The sequence below is a fragment of the Epinephelus lanceolatus genome, chromosome 1 (genome assembly GCF_041903045.1).
Source record: "Epinephelus lanceolatus isolate andai-2023 chromosome 1, ASM4190304v1, whole genome shotgun sequence".
Classification (NCBI taxonomy): domain Eukaryota; kingdom Metazoa; phylum Chordata; class Actinopteri; order Perciformes; family Serranidae; genus Epinephelus; species Epinephelus lanceolatus.
The window spans coordinates 34627659-34649883 of record NC_135734.1 but is presented as its reverse complement, the minus strand read 5'-3'; the positions used below and the strand labels follow the sequence as shown (position 1 = coordinate 34649883).

General features: G+C 41.6%; 1 protein-coding gene across 4 annotated transcripts in view; it reads right to left on the bottom strand.

Moving 5' to 3' along the window:
• The window catches only part of LOC117256736 (ras-related protein Rap-1A-like), a 30483-nt gene extending 8465 nt beyond the window's left edge, over positions 1-22018 (bottom strand). The window contains exons 1-7 of one of the 4 annotated variants that reach the window (XM_033626344.2): positions 21872-22018; positions 13521-13609; positions 11380-11448; positions 11025-11081; positions 8661-8801; positions 4451-4594; positions 3015-3141 (exon numbers count right to left, since the gene is read on the bottom strand). In XM_033626344.2, coding sequence (XP_033482235.1) covers positions 3052-3141; positions 4451-4594; positions 8661-8801; positions 11025-11081; positions 11380-11448; positions 13521-13577 — 558 coding nt within the window. In that variant the 5' untranslated portion in view covers positions 13578-13609; positions 21872-22018 and the 3' untranslated portion in view covers positions 3015-3051. Of the gene's footprint in view, positions 1-3014; positions 3142-4450; positions 4595-8660; positions 8802-11024; positions 11082-11379; positions 11449-13520; positions 13615-19197; positions 19348-21871 lie in introns of those variants that run through there. The other 3 variants (XM_033626347.2, XM_033626345.2, XM_033626346.2) reach the window with 3 other exon arrangements.
• Positions 22019-22225: the final 207 nt, after the last annotated feature.

The window sequence follows — 22225 nt, the reverse complement described above, 5'->3', positions numbered from 1 at the left end:
CAGCTGAATTTTCAGGTAAATCATGACACATATGACAGCAGATGTACCATGACAATTTTCACCTTCAGCTAAAATAAAGATGTATAATATTTAAGACAACTGTAGAAAAATCCTTAAAACATTACAGCAGAAGGGGAAAAATGCAGCTACCAATGTTTACAGAAAGGGCTGAAAGGTATCTAATGTCCTGTTAGGCTGCAATCCAACACACCAACCATAGATGAAGATTAATTATTGCATCACGTACAGTAAATACCAGTAAACACCGGTCTAAAATTAACAGACTTGATTCTCTATTTAGAAAGATTGACGGGAATAAGCAGCTTCGTTTACAGAGCGTGTCTGTTGCCAGACTTCCTCTTTACTAGTATCCAGTCAAACGGTTAAAAAAAAGGCTGCGAAAAATACATGAAAAAAAAAAGAAGAAGCGATTCTGACTTTCCTGGGAAACAACCTGATGACAGATCCAGATTTCCTCAGATTTAACCAGCCGCTGCAGTCTGCTGAGGGCCATGTTTAAATCCAGCCATCATACAGTGACTCATTCATTCAACCGCTATGAAGACGTACAAAAAATTTGCTAATGAAAGCACTTCACACGTTTGAGGACTGACTCAGGGGATGTTTGCCTGCCCAGAAACATTTAGTGGATCTGTAACTAATCAGCATCAAAGAAATGCTATTCATTGTCACAGGATGACAACTGCAGCCATTGACAGAGTGTGACAAGACATGTCGGACACATACAGCTGGGATAAAGAGGTCTGATCTGTTGTCACGTGTAATAGTTCCTCTTAGGACAAACACTCCATTTGAAACCCAAGACAGAGAAGAGTTACACAACTAAACACCAATTAGTTGCAGTGGAATAACTACACACACACCTCAAAACACACATATGCTTGGTCAAATAAGATTGGAGGTGTCAAACACATGGCCCACAGGCCAGAACTGGCCCGCCAGAGGGTCCAATCTGTCCCTCTGGATGACTTTGCAAAGTGTGAAAGTTGCAAAGACGTCATTAATTTCATTTCTTTTTTAAATAAAATGCACAGCTATACTGTGGATCACAGTGTAAACGGTCCAGTTTTACTATTTCTTCACTGAGGTAAATGGGAAGCCAGTGTGTTTGGTGTGTTCACGGTACCTTTCAGGGGTCAAGAGTATATTTGGCGCCACTCTCTGACTAATCATGGCAAAAAATATAACAACATGCGAGGACAACTGAAAACACAGATGATAAATGAAATGTTGGCAGGTTTGAAAAAACAGACTGTTTTTATTCATATCCAAGAGATAAGCGATGCAGCTGTTAGCTACCTAAAGCTAGCTGCCTTATTGCTAACAAAATAGCATCAGCATCAAAGCCATACTATGAGGGAGTTTGTGAAGACTAGGGGTGCAATGAATAATCAATGTAGTTGACAAAAATCTATGACCAAATTAACTGCCGATGAATATAATACTGCATGCATTGTTTTGCATTGTAACATTTGCAAAGCTGACCTCGCCTGGCATGGGAGCACATCATTTATATTGGAGCATCTGAAGAAGAGGCACACTGGCTCTCCTGATGTTGAAGGCTTGTCTTGTAAGTTAATTAGCTTTTTAGCTAGCTAGCTTAGTGTTAAAATCCATGATTTGAAGGAATTAAACACCATCTGTGACCCGCATTAATGTCCAATGGCACATGAGCTGTAATGTCCTTTGTTTGACCAAAACACTAAATCCTGGAATCCTGGACTTTTTTTTAATATGGCGATCTGACAGAGTTAAGGAGTCTGTCGAAAAAGAAGCAGGAGATGTGTGCTTCATGTTGAATAAGGACTGTTGTGACAGTAGGAATACTGAAATGCTGAAATGCCGTTCAGAGGCAGCTGCACAGCGGAGTCACTGCACATGTTCAGGGGAGCGACCATGCTGCTATATTGTAGAGGTCAAGATAAGTAAACAAACTACGACACGTGCCCCCTGTGACACAAGAGGTCAGGAAATTGTACACGATTTTATGTGACAAATAGATAAATTGATTGATTAATTGCTGTATATAGCCACCTGTTTGGACCCAGACAGGACGTGATTTTAGTTGAACATTTTGTTGTATCAGGTTGTAACAGGAAAATGTATACCATCCTTTTTGTTAGCTAGCACAAACAAAACAGCCTCAAACTACATTTAAAAAGGTAATAAGCTAAATAAGAGCCATTACTTAATTGTGCAATTCATAATCTGAATAGCTGATTGTTAGTTAGGCTATCAGACTAGTCCTTAGTTGCAGCCCTTGTAAAAACATGCATGCTGAAAAAATGAGACATACTGTTGAAATTGGACTTGTTATTCTTAAGAAGTCAGACATCACACAGGTTCATCTGTTTCATAAATGGATTGTTCATTAATTGTGAATGTTTTCAGAATTCAGAAAACATTTCAGAATGTGCATGTCCTTCTTTACATGTAAAGAAAAGGAAACATTTGGAGCTCATGTTATTTACAAGTTATTATGTGGCCCATGAACTTAAATGTGTTAGATGAATCGTACTCAGATGTTTATGAGGAGTCAGATTATTTGGACTAAACTGACCCTGTTAACTTAACCTAGCAAAATAACTAAAGTTTCCACAGAAACCTTTGTAACATTTTCCTTCTTATAGCATTTGTTGCACCCCCATCTGCCTGGAGGGGGGGCTCTCTCTCTTCTCCAATACTCCTTATGTGCTCAGGTCCTTATAAAGCTAAAGAAGGGACGGTAACAACTGTTGACGCAATGTAATATTACGCTATACTGATTAATTTGACTCTACTTCACTGCAGGTAAACTTGTAATAGCCTGTGATGAATGATGACCCACAACTGATGTTAGCAGCATCATCTGAGATGACACAGAAAGATCAGAGCTATTATGTAACGCTAATTAACCTGACAGCCTGTGCCTATGCATCATGACCCCGTGAATAGGCAAGCTGCTGGGCCATTATGACTTACACTATGTGTCGAGAAATTTTAGACACACACACCTGGCTCAGAGCTGCTGCAGGGGCTGGAGGGGGATCTTTAAAGGAGGACACAGTTGGATTTCTTTTTTGCCTTCTTCTTTTCCACTGGCGTTTTCCTATTTATCTGTCTGACCAGGTCATAGAAGATCTGAGGAAGACGCCACAAACAAAAGAGAAAACTGTTAGTGATTTGACAGTGGTAAAATAATCCGTCATCATTCATACACAGCAACACACAGCGGCACCTTTCAAGGGGACCCATTATGCTCCTTTTCAGGTTCATACTTGTATGTTGGGTTTCTTCTAGAACATTTTTAATTTTTTTTATGATCAAAAAACACTTCATTTTCCTTTATAATGTCTGTGCAGGAACACCTGTATTCACCCTCTGTCTGAATCGCTCCATTTTAGCACTTGTCTCTTTAAGCCCCCCCTCCCAAAAAAGCCCAGTCTGCTCTGATTGGTCAGTGTTTCAGGTCTTCCATATCCTGGCATCTCCGCACCATCATTGCAGCCATGGGAATGACTGTAGCAGAGTTTAGCGGTACTTTCTGCCATGAAAAAAAAATCACCAGTAAAAGCTGTTACACTTCCAAGCTCACAATCGGACATGTTCCAGCAAAAATCTGATCCGAAATCAGGGAGGAATTAACATCGGCAACCAAGAATACATGTTTCCCTGTTGTTAGCATGTAGCTACACGTAGCAGTTCACACAAGAAGTGAGCACAAACTTCTTGTGTTTATTTGAACTGTTGTTAGCATGTAGCTACACGTAGCAGTGTATTTGCAGATAAAGTGTGACTATGTATAGCGGTACTTTCTACTATTAAAAACCACCAATAAAATCTTCCCACAACCGTACATGTTCCAACAAGAATATGATCCAAAATCATAAAGTAACAATATCTGCAACCAAGATTAAGTTAGCATGCAGCTACAAGTAGCAGTGTATGTAAACACTTGCAATAGCGTGCCTGGAGCAGATGACCATATAAAGACATCCATCACGATCTGACATGAGTATTCAGCGGTCACACAGGGATTACTTTCACATGTGCTTACCTTATTATTTTTAACTTAAGCTACATTTCACATGAACATCCAACATTGCGACATTATATGTATGATGGGAAATAAGGAAAAGCATAATAGTTCCCCTTTAAAAAAATCACTTGTAGCCTCATCACTAAATGGATTTATGTCAGCGTTTACACACAGTAGGTTTAACAAGGGTGTAGCACTGAGTAGAGGGAGTAATCCAGCTGAGCTCATTACCACCTGCATCTTGGATAAACCTTAGTGGTCTTTGTTAACAAAATAAAACTCTGATGAGGTTGCTTTTCAATTAGGTCAGCATTTAAACACTTCCCTGAGAGATAAATGTAATGGTGTGTCTTGTGTTTGAGGACTAATTGTGTACAATATGGGCTGTGATTTGTATCTGTGTGCGCTCACATCGAGGACGTTGATCTTTGACTTAGCAGAGGACTCTAAAAAGGCACAGTGGTTCCACTGTCTGGCCAGGTTCTGGCCCTGTTCCTTCCCCACCACACGCTCATCCTCCAAGTCGCACTTGTTCCCCACCAGGATCATCGGCACCTGAGGACATGCAAACAGAATGTAAGTAGGAATCCCTTTGTGGAAAGTGTGTTAGTTTGTTATACATATATACACATAAGTTGACTGCACACATGCCACTAAAAATACAGCACTGTCTCTTTTAAAATATTTTCTTTATACAACATTGTCCAACAAAATTGTCAGCACCCAAAGAGGAGAAACAACATCTGAAGCGATGAAAAATGCTGATCAAACACAGATGTGTCTTGACATTTATTTGAGTGGTAAGCCTGAAGGTTCAACAGTAAGCCCATAAAAACAGAGAACAAGAGGCAAGAGGAAGCGAGTGGTGAGGAACATTTGGTAATAAAAAATTAAAAGTTAGACAGAGAGGAGAATGAAGAAAAGTAAAGGCTTTAGAGGAAAGTGAAAAAGGATATGGAACGATGTTTGTGGGACAGTGTGAGGCATGAGCGAGATTTTTTTTTTTTATACGAGTGCCAATAGCAGTACACATTTTAAAATTGTACTTGCTAGATATAACTTTGATAACATGAGAAACAAGTTCTTTTTTTAACAAAATTATCCAAAATTTACAAACAGTGTGTATGCATGTTTGCATCTTTTTTTATACTTTGCTTCGCTTGTGGAGCCAGCCTCAAGTGGCCATTAGAAGTACTACAGTTGCTGCTTGGTGAACACATGATTAACAGCTAAGTAGTCTATCCACTTTAATTTGAAGCCTGGATTATAGGGTCACAAACACAATCAAGGGAATCAATCCATCCCTGGAGGGAGGCCAAAGTAATCATTTAGGTTACACAACAGTAACAAAAGAGATTAAAGAATCAATATGAGCTTCCAATGAATGCAGTTTCTTTTGGTTTTGTTTCTTTTGAAAGAAAATCCTTTTCAACCTAAACTGAAAACACAACCACTGACATGAAGTGCAGCTGGGTTTGGAATCTCCCAAATACCCAACACTTCTCCTTTCGTGCCCCGACTCAGATGTTTCAACGACCGAGGTCAAAAAAACAAAAACTCTCAGAGGAAGAGAGAATATTCTGGGCAAAACTTCAGCCCTAACTGTCACAGTGGGCAGAGCCGGGGCAGTCAGGGTGTCGGGATGCGTCTCATCCTGCCTGCTGTTTCCTGACCGTCTATCTAGGGAGCACGCTGGCCTGGAGGAAGTCATGGCAGCCCCGCCCAGCCCGGGATAACATCGCTTTCCTTCCTGAATGTTTTCGAACATTTCAGCTGGATTGCACGCTCCGACTGCTCCATGGAATTATATGATAGTGTGAGGCTGTGTGTGTGCTTGTGCTCATTCGTCATTTAAAATTAGCTTTACTTTACCGCCCTCTATAAACCTGTATGACACCAGCGAAAAGCTCAAGACTCAAGTCTGAGGAAGAGTTCAGTGCTTTATCTCAGTTTTCCAGGGGTTCACGGGATATTTGTGTTTGTGGTGCAGCTTAGCAAACAAGACACATAATCAACGAGTGGAAAATTTTGCAGGCAGCACAACGGGTGCCAATAATATATCAGCTGGGGAAATCTATTTGTGGTGGGACTGCAACAAATAAATCCATGCATGGGAAATCCTGCCTTCTCTCCCTTCTCCTGGTCCAGAAACAGCACCCAGACATGTCTTGTGGATCTGGAAAAACTGGGTATTTGTCAGCAATATGGTCGTACCCTGACATGCTTTGACTTGCTCAAACTTGAGACCTTCTCCCACCCACAATTCGACTGCTCAAGGGTCGTTTTTGACAGCACTGTGGCCACACTCCTCCAGAAAATAATACTTTTAAAGGCACAGCATGAATATTCCAGGGTTCTTTTTTCTTTTCTCTCTCGCCCTCTCTGAGCTGTGGGGCAGACGACAGGAAACTGCAATGTTTAGATTAACCCCATGGAGGTTGCTGCTTGATGTTTGATATCCAAACAAGCCCTCACACTGGACTGCTGAACGACATTTCTCCCAGGGGTCCTGGGAGAACGAGTGCTATGCCCCTCCTAACACAAACCCTGGGCCAAGCTGGGATGAAAAGGATGGAGAGAGCGGATGGTAGGATGGAGGTATGCAGGGAGGTAAAAAATGTTCAGTGTCAGCAGCACACGAGGCAGCATTAGCCTACTTTAAGAATCCATGCAGCCCACAGAGAATCTGTTCAGAGGCTGTTAACATGTTACAGACAGGTCCTGTCCCGCCCACAATGGCATGCCAGAGATTGGATTGCAGGGAACACAGAACGCAGTATAGAGTGGCTTAAATGAATGGAGCCAGTCGTTCCAAATGGAGCGGTGAGTCACAAGCATGGAGTCAAGCATTAGCACCGTCCGAGTCACACAAGCAGAGACGGAGATGGCCCGGAAAGGTCATAAGACCTCTCTTACATAAGAACAGTGGAAGGAAGTAAATGGAGTGAGCTTTTAATACACTGGTGACTGCTCACTCACTTTATTCTTCTCTCCTAACGACTTTTTCTAAGGAGATGGAATTTGGCCCCACTGTGTTAAATGTACAGTCATTAAAAGGCTTGTTAATTGAGCTTGGCGATATCAAGTGCGTCTGTTCATTTTGCCAGCTTTGCAGTAAATGTTGCGTAGAAGAGCTGAGAGTGAGAACAGCTGCAGCAGCAACGAGAATGTCTGCTTTAGCAAAAGCTTGAAAGCTTTCACCAATAAGAAAATTGCTCCTCTTGGATGGAAAAAAAGGAATGAATGTTAAGCATTTCCTTTGTGCATTCCTGCAAGGGGCAAAGAAAGATAAACAGATGTCACAGTCAGAGGTAAGGCTTAAATCACCAGCGGACTGATAGCTGACAGAGTGGCTGTTATACCCAGATAAGCACAAACTGGGGATATATTCACAGGCAACATAGTTAGGGAAGAAAAGGGATGTCAACCGTTTTCCTGCACGCTGAGGAGCCACTGATCCTGCAATCCATCTGTTAGCCTGAGGCTAACCTCAGCTCCCTGACCACGTAGGCCCTAATGAAGAACCACAACCTCACGATCCTGTATGTTTTTGATGAGCTGAGGCTTTCCTTGCACATCATCCCTGACAGTCCAATCACCCGCACAGAGTGCCAAACCACAGTAAGACCACAAGGCAGGCCGTAAAGAAGACGGGGAAAACACAGAGCAACAGGCGCTGAAAAGGCCAGTCAAAACAACAGGCAGAGGAGAATACTGGCACACATATAGAGGAAGGGGAGCAAGAGAAGGACTGACAGAAAGATGGACATAAAAGAGTGGTATAAAGCTTCCTCGCCAGGGCTGCATTGGGGCTTTTAGATGGTTGACAGGGAACAGAGAGATGCAAGGGAAGGAAAGAGTGAGGAGGAAGAGAGAGAGAGGGTTATGGTAACATTCCCTCCAGAGATCACCAAAAAAGGGCATCTAAGATCCAGCTGACGCACTATCTTCCCCACCAGAGAGGGGACAGAGGGCTTACTCACTCTACAGCCTCACAATTAAACAGAAAAATGGAAATGTGCTTCGAACAAACAGCGAACTAGGAAAATAATGACACATCCTCTTTTTATTTGCACTGTTTCGGGCAGACTCAGAAGGGAAAACCACATCCTATGCGTGTTAAAAAGCAAGAATAAGGGCTGAGCATCCACCAGTGAGGCAAAGACATTCCCTTGATTTTAATTAGCTATGTGGGGATGTTGGCTCTGTGTCCATGTTAAACAGAGATGAAGTAATCAAACCACAGGGACCTAACATTAGCTAATGCTAGGCTACGTACAGTACACAACTTTCACTGAGTGCTTTCTCATTGTTTTCGCTCCACGGACAACACAGAAATGACACCATGACACCGTGTACATTATGTCGAGCTCATACAAATTTGTAATTACTGGCATAAGATGCAGTGATTACAGTGTTGAATGGTATCCATAGCAACAGTGCAACCAGGTCCTGAACAATGTAGGCGGCTGAGAACACAGAAGTGGGGAGCTTGTAACCTATCTGTACCGTTAACACTGTCTGTGTTGCTACAACCCATTCAGCCATGATTTCAAGTTGTGTGAAAATGAAGAAGAGCTGGGGTAAACATGCTTAATAAGAGTGTACACTAAATACTTACATCCTCTGTGTCCTTTACTCGTAGAATCTGTTCTCTCAGGTCCTGGAGGTCGTTGAAGGTGGACTGTGCTGTGATGGAGTATACCAGGGCGAAGCCTTGGCCGTTCTTCATGTACAAGTCCCTCATTGCTGTGAACTGCTCCTACACAGCGGGAAAAATAAAGAGCAAACAGCTCCGTCACATGTTCTCTGCGATTTTATAAACTGCTGAATGGCTATTGTAAAAGTCTACTGCATATTAACAGGAAATCACAATGTCGTGATATGATCTGAGATCTATAGTGACAGATGTAGTGCAGTGGAAGTGTTGGATCTCTGTCAAGTCGTTCCACCACACACACACCGTTGTTCAGTGTGGGTAGACTATCAGCACCGTCTGATTCTTTCCACTAGAAACAAGCATGAACACGTATGTTGCCCCTGCACCATCGACATACGTACAATTACCTTACATTCTTCCAGCATACCTGTGCTGGACAAGACAGAGGTATTCCTACATGAACAAGACTTACAGTCTACAGCTATGTTGTAAGGCTGTACCTAGCTTTGATGCTAACATGCTGATGTTGAGCTGGTATACTTACAATATTCATCATCTAAAGCCCCTCTCACTTATGCACTTCAAACTTGAAATTACCTAGACATTACCTGGAGGAGCTGTATGTAAGTAGGCAAGTCTGAATCACTTGGATTGGACATTAAACGAACGTCACCCTACCAGCACCCGAGTGTGTGACTAAAGCAGGTAATTGTCCAGAAAACTCATAGCGAGCAAGTGGGTGTGTAAATGATGTGTCTATTGTGCAGCTTGGGAGAAACTGGAAGAAATCAAACATCTAAGGGTGAAGAAGGAGGGTCATTTACACAAAGACGGCAACAAACATGTCTATTAGCATGCTAACGCATACTGATGAGAGCTGCACACAAAGCCCAAACTCAATAGTTTTTTCAATACTGGGTCATAAACCAAAGTGTTGAACTTATTTTATTCTGTTCTACATCGATCCTATTTTATTCCTATATTTTAACTTGTGTACTATATCATGTCTTGCATTCTCATTCTTACTTGTGTTTTTCTTGTCATACGTTCTGTAGAAGCAAGGGAGCCTGGGAACATTCATTCATTCCATTGCTAACAAGTACTCCATTGTGCTTGTGACATAATAAACTTAAAACTAATGATGATACTAGATAAAATATTGGGGGGGGGGGGCAGTTAAAGTATTAATTGTTTCCTCACAGACACAGGAACATCTGTGCCAAATGGTAGTCCATCCTAAACCACTAATGTAAACTTTAAGGTGGCACTAGGGGAAAAGTCTGGGCGTCAACAAAGCCAGTAGATTTCATCCTGTGGGGAACAGGAGTTGCCAACTCTTTTCCAATTAAAGTAGCTAGCTCCAAAAGTTCACCAGATGATGTAATGCACTCGTATGCATTTTGGTGACACCACTGTGTATTAATTGGGGATAATGGAAGCATTTTACAACTTTGCTGGATTAGATTCAAAAGAAAAATCCTCAACAAAACATCTGAATGCAATGAGAGCTTCCAATCCAGAGAGCCAGAGTGTCAACTGAGCCATAAACTACTGAACTCCCACAGTGCAGCAAGCAGGGTCTACCCTCCTCCCGCCTACACCACACCTACTGACTGCCTGCACCGTGCTGCTGCATAGCAGAGAGCGGGAGAGACCCCTTGCCATCATCAGAGGAGCAGCAATTACTTTAAGCAGCATGCAAGGGAATGAATTCCAACTTATTATCTTTGAATCTAGTTCTCGTGTTTCCTCTAATGGTCTGAATAAGTCGCTAAGTGTCACAAATCACTTTTTAGAAATAATGTCGCAAAGAGGGTCTGAAAAGTTATTAAATCTAGATAGAAAGTCGCCAAGTTAGCAACAATGCTGAGTACTCTAAATGTCTTTACAAGGTTTTATCTTTATCCATAATAGTTGTTGAGTTTGATTCAAATACTGTTTTAATCTGGATCAACCTCCCTTCCAACCAACACTGCCATCCTTAGATCCACACCACTCACATGCTAAACCGTAACACATAATGCTGTCCAAGAAAAGGTATGATACGCTACATTTATGCAGGGGGGGGGGGGTTATAACAGTGTCGCACAACTTGATGGCATCTCAGGTGGTAAAATCTTTGAATGCAAGTCCAGACATTCGGTTCACCGACAGTTTTTTTTTTTTTTTTAAGATTTTCTTCAAAGATTCACATGTTAAGCCTGACATTTCTGAGAGAAGTTTCCATCATCTAAAATGTCACCGCTCAATACAGTGACTCAGGGGTCCGTATACACAGCGGTGCAGGGTATCGACAGAGACTTCAGTTGTATGGAGTTCACTTACTGTGCCTGCTGTGTCGAGAATTTCAAGCATACATTGCTGGCCATCTACCTCCACTTGCTGTAAGAGAGAGGATACGGTAACACATTTCAGGATAATGGGCAAGTCATTTCATATTTAAAATACTGCATACAGTGAGAATAAAGAGAGACTAACACAGAGGGAGAGATAAGAGAGAATAAAAGTGTAAAGACAAAAAAAGAAAAACAGGAGGGAGAAGGAGAAATAGAGAGATGAAGGGAGTTAAAAAAAATAGAGCACAATATCATGACGTGAACCCGCCGAGCAGCTGCTAACAATCAGCTCCTTCCTATCCAGCACTCGGCCTCCCCCTCAACCCCCCTCTAGGGACACTCACCTTTCTGTACGAGTCTTCTATTGTAGGGTCATATTTTTCCACAAAGATTCCCTGTACAAACTGAACTGTCTGTAAGAGAAGACACAGAGCAAGCCAGCGTCAGATCAATGTGACCTCCCCGGCCACAAGAACAAAACATCCAGAGTGGCAAAAATGGCCCCAAGTGCCAGATGTCCTTGCTGGGCAGGAGATTGGAGAAGAGGTTGTTCATGATGTTGCCAGAGAGACCAGAAAGGACGCAAGTAAAAGTCTGACTGATCTCATAGACAAATGTGACATACATATGCAAATGAAAGACTCTTAGGCAGGACAGTGCTACATTAAAGTGACGGCTCACTCGAAAAATCAAAAATATATATTTTTCCTCTCACCTGTAGTGCTGTTTATTAATCTAGATTGTTTTGGTGTGAGTTGCAGAGTGTTGGAGATATCAGCTGTAAAGATGTCGGCCTTATTTCTAATATAATGGAACTAGATGGCACTAAGCTTGTGGTACTCAAAGCACCAAAAAAAAACAAAAAAACATTTGAAAATCTCAACAGCAATGTCTCTTTACAGAATTCATGACTCTCAACTATTTTCGTTGTACCGAACTATACCCGCCAACCGAATCACCAAAGAGAAGGAAGAGTGCATCTACTCATGGACCTCATGGTCTCATAGTGAGGCTTGTACTCGTGACAGCTCCATATTTAAACATAAACTAATCAGCTGAACTGTAACATTAGCTAGCTCTGTGATGCTAGGTGGGCTAGCAGTAGGGCTGGGAATCACTACAGGCTCCACGATACAACATTATCACGATACTCCAGTCACGATACAGTATTATTGTTATTTTAAACGCATTGCCATATGCTGAGTATTGCTATATATTGCAATTCATTACCTGTTTTCGACTGCATAAAAAACAAAAACCTTACAGTTATTAGATAGCACAGATGTTGACAAAGTTATATTCACCTCAGTCACTTTTTGCAGCAGCAGCAAAATATATCTAGTGGACTGAAAAAGCAACTGATTATATTATTCAAGATGGCTACCTAAAGTTTAATTTGTATTTGATATATTGATAATTTATATAATATGATATGATAATGCCACACAAAAATATCGCAATACTATGCAATATTGATTTTTCCCCCCTCCCATAGCTAGCAGTAGATGCACACTTCCATCTGTGCAGTGACACGATTGGTGGGTGTAGTCCGGTTGAGAGAGAATAGCTCCTACATCACGAAAGTGATCACAGTAAGGTCTGTGGATTATCTTGAGTATCCAGGTCATGATTTCTGGAAAGAGACATTGCTGTTTATTTGTTTAATTGTATAGATTTGGCTCTTTGAGCACCACAAGCTGAGTGCCATTTAGTTCCATTATATTAAAGAGAAGGCAGACATCTCTACAGCTGATATCTCCAACACTCGGCAACTCACACCAAAACAATCTGGATTGATAAACAGCACTACAGGTAAGAGGTAAAGTATGTATTCTTCATTTTGGGGTGAACTGTCCCTTTAAGCACTGTGCCTAATGGCAGGTTTACATTAGGGGTAGACTGAGTTCACCTAATAATGTCTTAAGGTCTAAACATGTCCGCCTGCCAGTTTGAGGGATTAACCTGACTTCAACACCTGGTCGCAGTAAGCTAAGGAGGACATGCAACATTTTACAGACATTCACAGCCTCCTGACAAACTTACAGTGACAATAAAGTACACATAAGTACAAGACTCTGTGTTGGTACTTAATCAAAATGGTGAATTTGGAAATGGATTTCGACTTCTATATATCCGTCAATCCTTGACAAATAGATGGGGAATACAGAGTCAGAGAAGCCTGCAGCACACACAGCTAATCTTTTGAAAGAACTGTACTGTGTAACACCGGGCTTGAAGACTGTAGAGCTGAACGCTTACCTATAAATAGTGATAGCAAAACAAAACACTTGAAGTAAGAAACAGACAGTTTGTTCTGAGGTGTTGTTGCTCGCTGTGACAAAAATGCCTCACATTATTTTACAACAAAGTTTTCACAAAGTTTCAATGACAGCCCTACAAAGCCTGAAGGCAACACACTGCAGAGGTGTAAGAGGTGATGGTGGTGGTGTGGGGGTCAGAAAGGGGTTCAGGAGTGAATACTCACCAGAGCAGACTTGCCCACGCCTCCAGAGCCTAACACCACTAGCTTGTATTCACGCATGGCGGGTTTGCTTCACTGGACAGCCCAACAGTCTGCACTGGACAAATGTGGGAAAAGCAAAAATGGACAGACTGATTAGAAAAAGGTGCAAAAAATAGATAAAGACAAAACAAAAAAACAAAGTCGAGCTTTTCAAGTAAAACAAAGGAATTTTCCCAGTCTGGTCTGTGAGTTTTTCCACTCGAGAAAAGGAGGGATTCTAGTCATTCCTGGAGGTTATGGACAAGAAGCAGCACAACAATGGAGGCAACACCCATAAGTGGAGCTGCTTCAGGGTGGAGGAGGTGAAGAGTATGTGACCCCTCTCTAACACAAACCAGCTGTGGTGTGTACGAGTGTGGGGGGAACTGAAGGGGAGATGATACATGGATCTGGCAGATATTCCTCCTAATGACACAATAATCTGGCCTTCACACACCAAAACACACCCTGCTGTCAGATGTTTCAGTCACTCGCTCGTTCTTTGGTATTGTAACACAGCAACACACTGTCAGTGTTTTTTGACTCATGACAGAAAACAGCTGAGGGAAGTGGAAACTGCGATGGGGAGGAAATTGTGAAATCACTGGAATATCCCTTTAAGGGATGCAGAGGCTTCGACTCTTTGGCACACAGTGTGGCGTAAAGTCAGTTGGGTTAGCCAACTGGGTCACTACAAGTTGGGCTACAGGGACGGAGAGACGGCTACACTGAGGGATAGCTGAGGATGGGTGAAGCGGGGGATTTTGGATTCTTTGTCTTCTTTCTGGCCTTACATAAAATTATATTGTTGGAAAATCTGATGATCAGTCTGCAAAATATTTAAACTCCTAAATGTAAAAACAGTTCAACACAGAAACAATCCATATTTAGGTTTTTCAATGATTTATTTAGTTTAAGAACTTGGAGAATTTTTTTCAAGCCATAAAAAATATTAATCCTTCAGGTTAGAGCTGCAAAGATTTGTCAATAAATCAGTTTATTGAAACTACTTTTTTTCTTTGATGACTGATGACTCATGAGTCAGTTTTTTTTTTAAGAACAAATCCCAAAAATCAATTTATAGCATCTTCCTCTTTAAAAAGATTTTTGCTTTTAAATGAATAAAGTCTGACACACTCTCACATCTAAAGACCATGTCAGTTTTAACTCACACACTATTAGATCTCACAAAGACTGGTAAGATTGTAAGACTACAAACAGATTCCTTTGGAGATTATTTCCGGTCCTGATCTGGGTGGAAAACATTACACCAAACTCCCTTTAAGAAATATGACATATTAGCAATTACTCACTGTCCGCAAAAACACAAAACTCTAGAAACCCTAGATAAAATATGCCATATGTCAACAGTGTTTTTGTCATTTTGGCATCAAGATAACCCAGAAAGGTAGAACGCATTTGCGTACAAACTTGACTTTTTTTGTCGCTTTAACTAGCTACCAGCCTCCATTCATTAACTGCGCTATTTTAGTGGGAGGAGACTGTAGGAATGAGAGGCAAACAGTTTCAAAAATTTAGATTTCTCAGTAAAATAAGTGCTAGTTGGTGGTTTCCACGCCAAATTTAACACTGACTCTTGTTCACGCAACAACTCCATCAGAATCGCCTCCTTTTTCACAGTTCAAGAGAATCAAGATTGGTGTGAGGCTGGCGTGAGGCTGGCATTAGCCAGAGAAAACAGCTCATCTGAAGATGTGACCTTTGACAATTTTCACCATTTTCTGGCTATTTATAGACAAAATGATTACACAAGAAAGTAAATCTAATCTATAATGAAATAATAATTTGTTGCAACCCTACCTCGGTTAAAATGAAAAATCCCCAATCAACATATTTACAAATACATGGTTTTTACTGACAAAAACTGTCATGTTTTTCTTCTGTGTCGAGATCATTTTCCCCCTTAATTCATGTCAGTATTCTCTTGAATTGAAATTTTCATAATTTTTGGTGTCTGTTCCTGCACTGGGAATAAAGATGATGAGCAACCAAAATCGTAATAGAGGCTAATACTTAATCAAAGGCGAGGCTCAGGTAAGGCGCCGCCATCATTTCGGGAGCCAGTTGCTCCAGTCAGAGCTGGAGCTGCTGTACCCAAACTTCCTGAGGGCAAAACAGACACCAAGTTTCTTTGACTGAACATCAGAGGACTAACTAGCCTGTGATCCCAAAACCAGAGGATACAACTTAGGTTGAAAAGTGCAACACGTTGGCATCATGGCTGTGTTGAAAATCAGACAGTGGCTTCTGTTAAAATAAGGTCTCAGGGGAGAAAGTATAGCCTCGCATGATAATCAACCCTTTTTACAAACCATTAAAAGCTAATCGCCAGCCATTCTGGAAAGCAGATGATCCCCTCCTACACTGTTCTTTTTACAGCACTCTCCATCGAGACACTCAGGGGGTTGGACAAAGGACCAAGGACCTCAAACTTCAATCACAAGCAGTGACCATGTGGGATATGAAGCCCTGACTGTGAATAATTCATACTCTCTAATCCTCTACACACAAAGAGAAGTTCTCCTTGCACGATTAGGGAGGAGCCATTACAGGGGAGAAGAAAAAGACCAGGGCTGCACGAGCGCTGTGCAAACAGTCCCTGCTGCACTCTCATGTAAACATTCAAGTACAGAGTCAAGTGCATGCACAGTGTCACATATACGATGTCATACAGACAATGTCACGCTTAGATTTAGGCTAGGCCTCCCTTGTCAGCTACCCACACGTCACGGTTCTTGTACGGACGCTGTGGACTGAGACAGATGACCCGCTCTGTGACAGTGGCTGTTAGATCATATTGTGACTGCTCCAGAGGTCGTTATGGGGGACATCTGCTCCTCCAAAAAAGTATCAGTCAAACTTTATCTGTTCCCTCCCACGTTTAAAAAGTCCTTGAAGGATGAACAAAATTGAGGCGCATCAGACCTTGGTGTCCAATCTATGTGGTGGTGTTTGTCCAAAGCCCTACTCGCATGAGACTAGTATTACCTGGGGACCTCTGGTAATTTATAATAACCATGGAGGTCGTCTGTGATCTTAATCCAGTGTGAATTTGCCATGTCCATAATTCGTCACGTAAAAATTCCAAGATTTTTGCAAACACAGAGGTCATAACGATATCTCTTTGTTTCGGGGTTGTATTTTTTATTTTTATTTTTTTTTGCAAGGTTGTTTTTTCTTCGCCCTTCTTTGCTGCCTCTTTCCCAGTCTAGAATCATGGAGTCTGCATTGGCGATTATAAATGATAGTTTTGGCAGCACTTTTAGGTGCAAATTCACAAGGCTCATACCTATACAGTTTCGGACCAACAATTAACTGAGTCACTCTTTGCGTGTCCAATGCCTGTTTTTCTTCTTAGCAGCCATTGCTCTTGTCATTCAGGAGGCGAATGTCATGCACTGCCTTGACATCGTATTTGGGGGATAATGTCACTTCTCAAGTGAATGAGCCGCACAAAACCCAGACATGGAGAGCTAACTTCTGTATCACATAAGATCCCCTGGTAATACTAGTCTTGTGCAAATAGGGCTAAAGGCCTTTTGTTTTCATTTTTACCACAAAAATACCAATAATTTGACTGAGTCCGTTTAAACTCATTCACCTGCATTTTATAGGAAATTAGACAGTAATGCAGTGTTGTCAAAAATATCGCTTCATCAATCACTATCAGTCACCTTTGAATATTTGAAACGCTTACGAGACTCATTTTCTGCAGTATCGACGGTACCAGCAGCTATTTCTCACTGTCTCTTATTGTTTAAGTTCACTAAAGCTATTATGTTTTTTTCTGCTACTAACCAAGAAAATAATATTCATCATTATCATGTTACAGTCTTGATATGTTTATCTTTTAATAAAGGTGACGTTTAGTTCACCTGGTAGAGCCTGCACCCTGACGATCTAGGCACTGACCGCTGTTCGATCGAAAAGCAAAGCAAAATTGCTGGAAGCTTTTATTACAGTGTGGATCTTCTATTTGATTCTTGCATTAAAGTTAGAAAATTCAGTATTGTGACAACACTGTAGAAATTAAATCATTTCTTCTGTTGGTCGAAGAGGCACTCCTTATTTCAAGAGAGGCATGGTGCCTACATTTAAAAATGTTAAAGGAAAACGTGTTGTGAAAAATGAGCACATTGTATGGCCTGTTTCTATGGTCTATGGTTTTATATGTAAAGCCTATCTCGATACGGGGGATGGGTGTTTGGTTTGACACCACAGGTGTTTCAACAAGTTTGGTCACCAACTAACCAACTAAAATGAGAACTAGTGCATACGTTTTTAGTTTGCAATTCTTGGTGCTGACCACAGTAAAAAACACAGCACCATGAAAGAAAAAAAAAAATAGGGAAGAGTCATGTTCACAACATGAAGTAATGGTTTCTCCTCTCCAGAATCCCCGAAACTCTAGAGCAACTCTCATTAAGGAAACGAACATTTATTCTTGGAATGTAACTAACGATTATTTTTAACATCAGATATTCTGTGGATTATTTTACCTATTGGTTGATGAGTTGTTTGGACTGTAAAAAGTCAGAAAATTGTGAAAATTGTTGATCAGTTTTTCTTATGACGTCCTGAAATTTCTTGTTTTTTCCCACATCACAAAAACATTCAGTTTACTGTCGCAGAGGAATGAAAGAAGAGAAAAAATCTTAACATTTAAGAAGCTGGAATCAGACAATTTTTACTGATTTTTACTCAATTTTTTACTCAAAGCAATTAATTGATTATCAAATTAATTTGTAATTCATTCAATAGTTGACAAAAATTAAATAATTGTTGCAGCTCTAGTTTATCCAAAGTAGAAATCAGAGTTTATATGACAAATGTTTTTTGGCAATGTTGGCACTGTGATTTAGTTACTTTTAAGTTAGTTGCTTTCCTGTTAATTTTCACATAACCGTGTCATAAAAGCGTATAAAAATTGGCTGGTAATGAGCCGGTAAGCTGACGATTAAGCTCAACATTTGCCTACAAATAAAGACAATTAAGCTTTTGAATTCAAAATGCATCATTACATGTAGGTATTAGGCCACTTAAAATGGCAAGACTCTGAGTGCGTCTTACTGAGCTCAAGTAGGAGTCAAGGACAACAATTCTCAGCTCGAGTGTGTAAAGTCGTGTTCTCGAGAACAGCGAAGTGGTTGTGTTGCTTAATGCCTGCCAAGACACAAATATCACTCTGCCCAAATCAAATGACCTTACTGATCAACGCTCAAACAATTTTTGCTTAATATTCAATTCATGAACAACACCTGAACTCCTTTTATTTGAGCTCCCCACTCGTAACTGTAGCACTTTCTACAAATGGCTGAATAGGATGCTCATGCTTTGACACCTTTTCTACAAACTTTCATACCAGGAAAACTACACACAATGCTGCACTCACTCAACTGCCTGCCTACACACTCACTACACACACACACACACACACAAGGCCATTTAAGGACATCTCCCTTTAAAAACCAAACCTCTCCCGCTTTCCACTGCCCTCAACTACACACTGTCATTCCCAACAAAACAAACACGCTGCTGCCGTTCCTCTGCTCTTGTAGTAACCCCAGCAAATAAGGAGCGAGGGAAAGCCACATGCCACAGCAAACATGCTCCACCATGACATCACTGCATCACTCACCCTCTACAGCCAAAGGTATGTATCCATCTAAGGCTGGGAATTGGACGAGGTGGTGCTGCTAGTGAGAAAATGCAGCGAACGTGCCTGGATAAAAACCACGTCTCAAACCAAAGGAAACTGAAATGAGAGAGCAGGAGGCCTCACAGCTAAACCTACAACATTCAGGATGCACCGTTTCCTGGTGTAGTGAGGCTAATCCGACAGCGATGAAGCTGTCACAGCGCCTGACTCAGCAGGACGGTGTGATTGACAGCTGCCCTCTGTATCTTCCACCCCTGTGCGGATGGTACAAAAAAAAAATGCACACATCCGTTGGTTAAGCTAGCAGCATGATACCGACTCATGTGTCATCTTCTTATGTGCCTGCTTGTTGACCCACATGACAATTACAGGAGTTACACTGAACAAAATATCCCCTTGAGGTTTAAGGGTAGAAAAAAAACAGGGTGAGATAATAGTTGTTCTGGTAGAGTGTTTTTTAATGTTGATAAGCTCCTGGTTACTCATTACCTCCACCACAACCACAGCTCACATCACTTGTTCACAGTGAGCTTAGCATGAGAAACCCACTAACTTCAGGGGAATAACGCAGAAACTACTGACAGCAGAAAACCTGTCAAGTAAAGAGCTTGAGTAAAGAGGACAGGGCGCTTTAATTTACAGCCAACTTAGAACCAACTAATATCCTAATAATATCTTGAAAATTTTCTTGGATAGAACGATGTTATTTAGTGCTAATTATAGAGGGGAAGAGACTGTTTGAGTAGTTGTGTTGAGTTTAAAACCAGCTGCTGAAATCCAGAGGAATTCCCCTCAAAAAGTTGAACTGTATTATTTCATCTACTGTATTAAAGCGCATGATACCGCACATATTTCCATGTTTAGCTGACCTGCTGTGCCCTAACTAAAAGACTACTTAGCTTTGCAGTTAATTGGAATTAATTAATTGGAAGTATACTAATTGAACCTTGTCACCCTGTAATTAGTGCCAAATCACATAGTTGTTTCTAGGAAACTTCCCAGGAAATTACGGATTTACAAGCCTGTAAAATAAACCACTACCATCACAGCTTAAAGAAAGAAATGCCACCTTTTCACAGCGGCAACTGCTTTTAACACTTCACAGACAACACCACATCATTCAGGTAATCAAGACTTATGAGTAATGAGGGTGTTTATGATGTTAATGCTTGACGATGGTGTCAAACTTCCTGCACAATCTTTTCCATCAATGGTATACCTAAAAGTGCAAAGAAGCGAAAGCTCCTGTTATCTCATTGCAAAGTTCTTACATCTCTTTTCAGGTCCAATACAACCCTGGATGCCCCCGTGAGTCAGAGCAAAACTGCAGCCCGGCACACAAAACTTCACACTGACAAAGATCTGTAACTGACAAACACCATCAGCCGACTACATCTGTGTCGCTGGGGCCTTGACCTGTAACCACATCCTCTTTGCAGAGAGCAAAAAGGCTTCATGCTGATAGGATGGAAAAGGAGTAGCTACCAACTAAAATAGCCTCTTCCAGTCTCTGTTCCTGTTCAAGACTCCAGACAGCAGGTTTGCATCGAGAGAGAGGGGGGAGGAAGTGGGTTTTGACAGCCTGTATCTCATCATCAAAAAGCTGGGCTATGAAGAGATTCAGGGCACAGGATGAGGCAGATGTATCATTTCAGTTACCACAGGAAAAAAGAGACTCCTTACAGCAATGTCTACTTCACTTGGCAACTGTGATGATCCATTATTAATAAAGCAGACCTCCTGTGTGTTTATAGTTTGAGGATGGAGCACACACCTTTCCTGTTTCACACCACTGTCCCCCTGCAGCAAAAATAACCTGCAACAGGCTGGGGCTCCCAGACATGAGAAAGTCATTTGAGCTCTTGGGTTATCTCACTGTGAATCTACCTAATTTGCTTACGGCAGTAGCATATGCTTATCACTCCAGGTCATGCTAAGTCCCTGCAATCTGTGGCTGTGACTGTGCACCACAGAGCAGTAACTAACACTCCGTCGATGCATCATTATTAGCTTCCATAACATTAATCAAATTCCGTTCAAATCACAAACCCGCTTAAAGATAAATACCTAAAATACCCATAATCTGTAATCCAGGCGACTGAGACCAGCATATGTCCATAAACAATCTAGTTTCATACCAGCAAACTACACTAAGTCCCGTTATCAAAGCTGGTTAGCTGCATTCCGCTAACTAGCTAGCTTTAACTGCTCGCGACGGGCCGCCGACACTTCACAACCGCTAGCAACGGCTCGTTAGCAACAAGCTAGCTTAGCCGACACATTCCTGTCCTCGGCGTACAATCAAAACACAGCTAGGTTGTCAGAAACACGCTGCAATCAAGCGCATTTCACAGCTCAAACGTCAACCGGGCTTGGCAGGGGTGAAATCAGCCCGCATCACGGTGTATTTGCTCGGGAAAGACCGACTAGCTAACGTTACCTGCCCTTCCGCCTGGCCTTGACTAAAATGGGAGTGCACACTCCGTTTTGTACTTGCGGACAATTCTTCTCATTTCTCCGACACATATGAAAAGACGCCGTGCACTCCGCTGTTTCTGCTCGTTATCCCGCGTGTGTGGACGCGACGTGCTCCCACGCAAATGACTTATTTGACCGCGTTTGGCGTGTAGTAAAGTTTGGCATTTGCACTCACCGTTTCTCGCTCGCTGTCTTTCGCCGCTCCGCAAGTGTCAGTTTGCCTCCGGCCTCTGTGCGCAGCAGACGTCACTCCCCACTATTTCTCATTTTTCTTAAAAGGGCATGACACAGCGGCCACTCGTCCCGCATCATTTGCATGATAACGGGGCTGCACAGTAACGATGAGTGTCACTAAAACACACACATACACTGATTTAATCCATTATTACCTATATGATGCAAACACATTTATTACAGGAGGATTTAAACACGTTACAGTCTTGAAGCATGACTCACTTTCTGCATGTGAAATCTGTGCAGAAATGACAAAAACTAAAAGAAAGTACTTTTGTGTGTAAAGTGACATCAC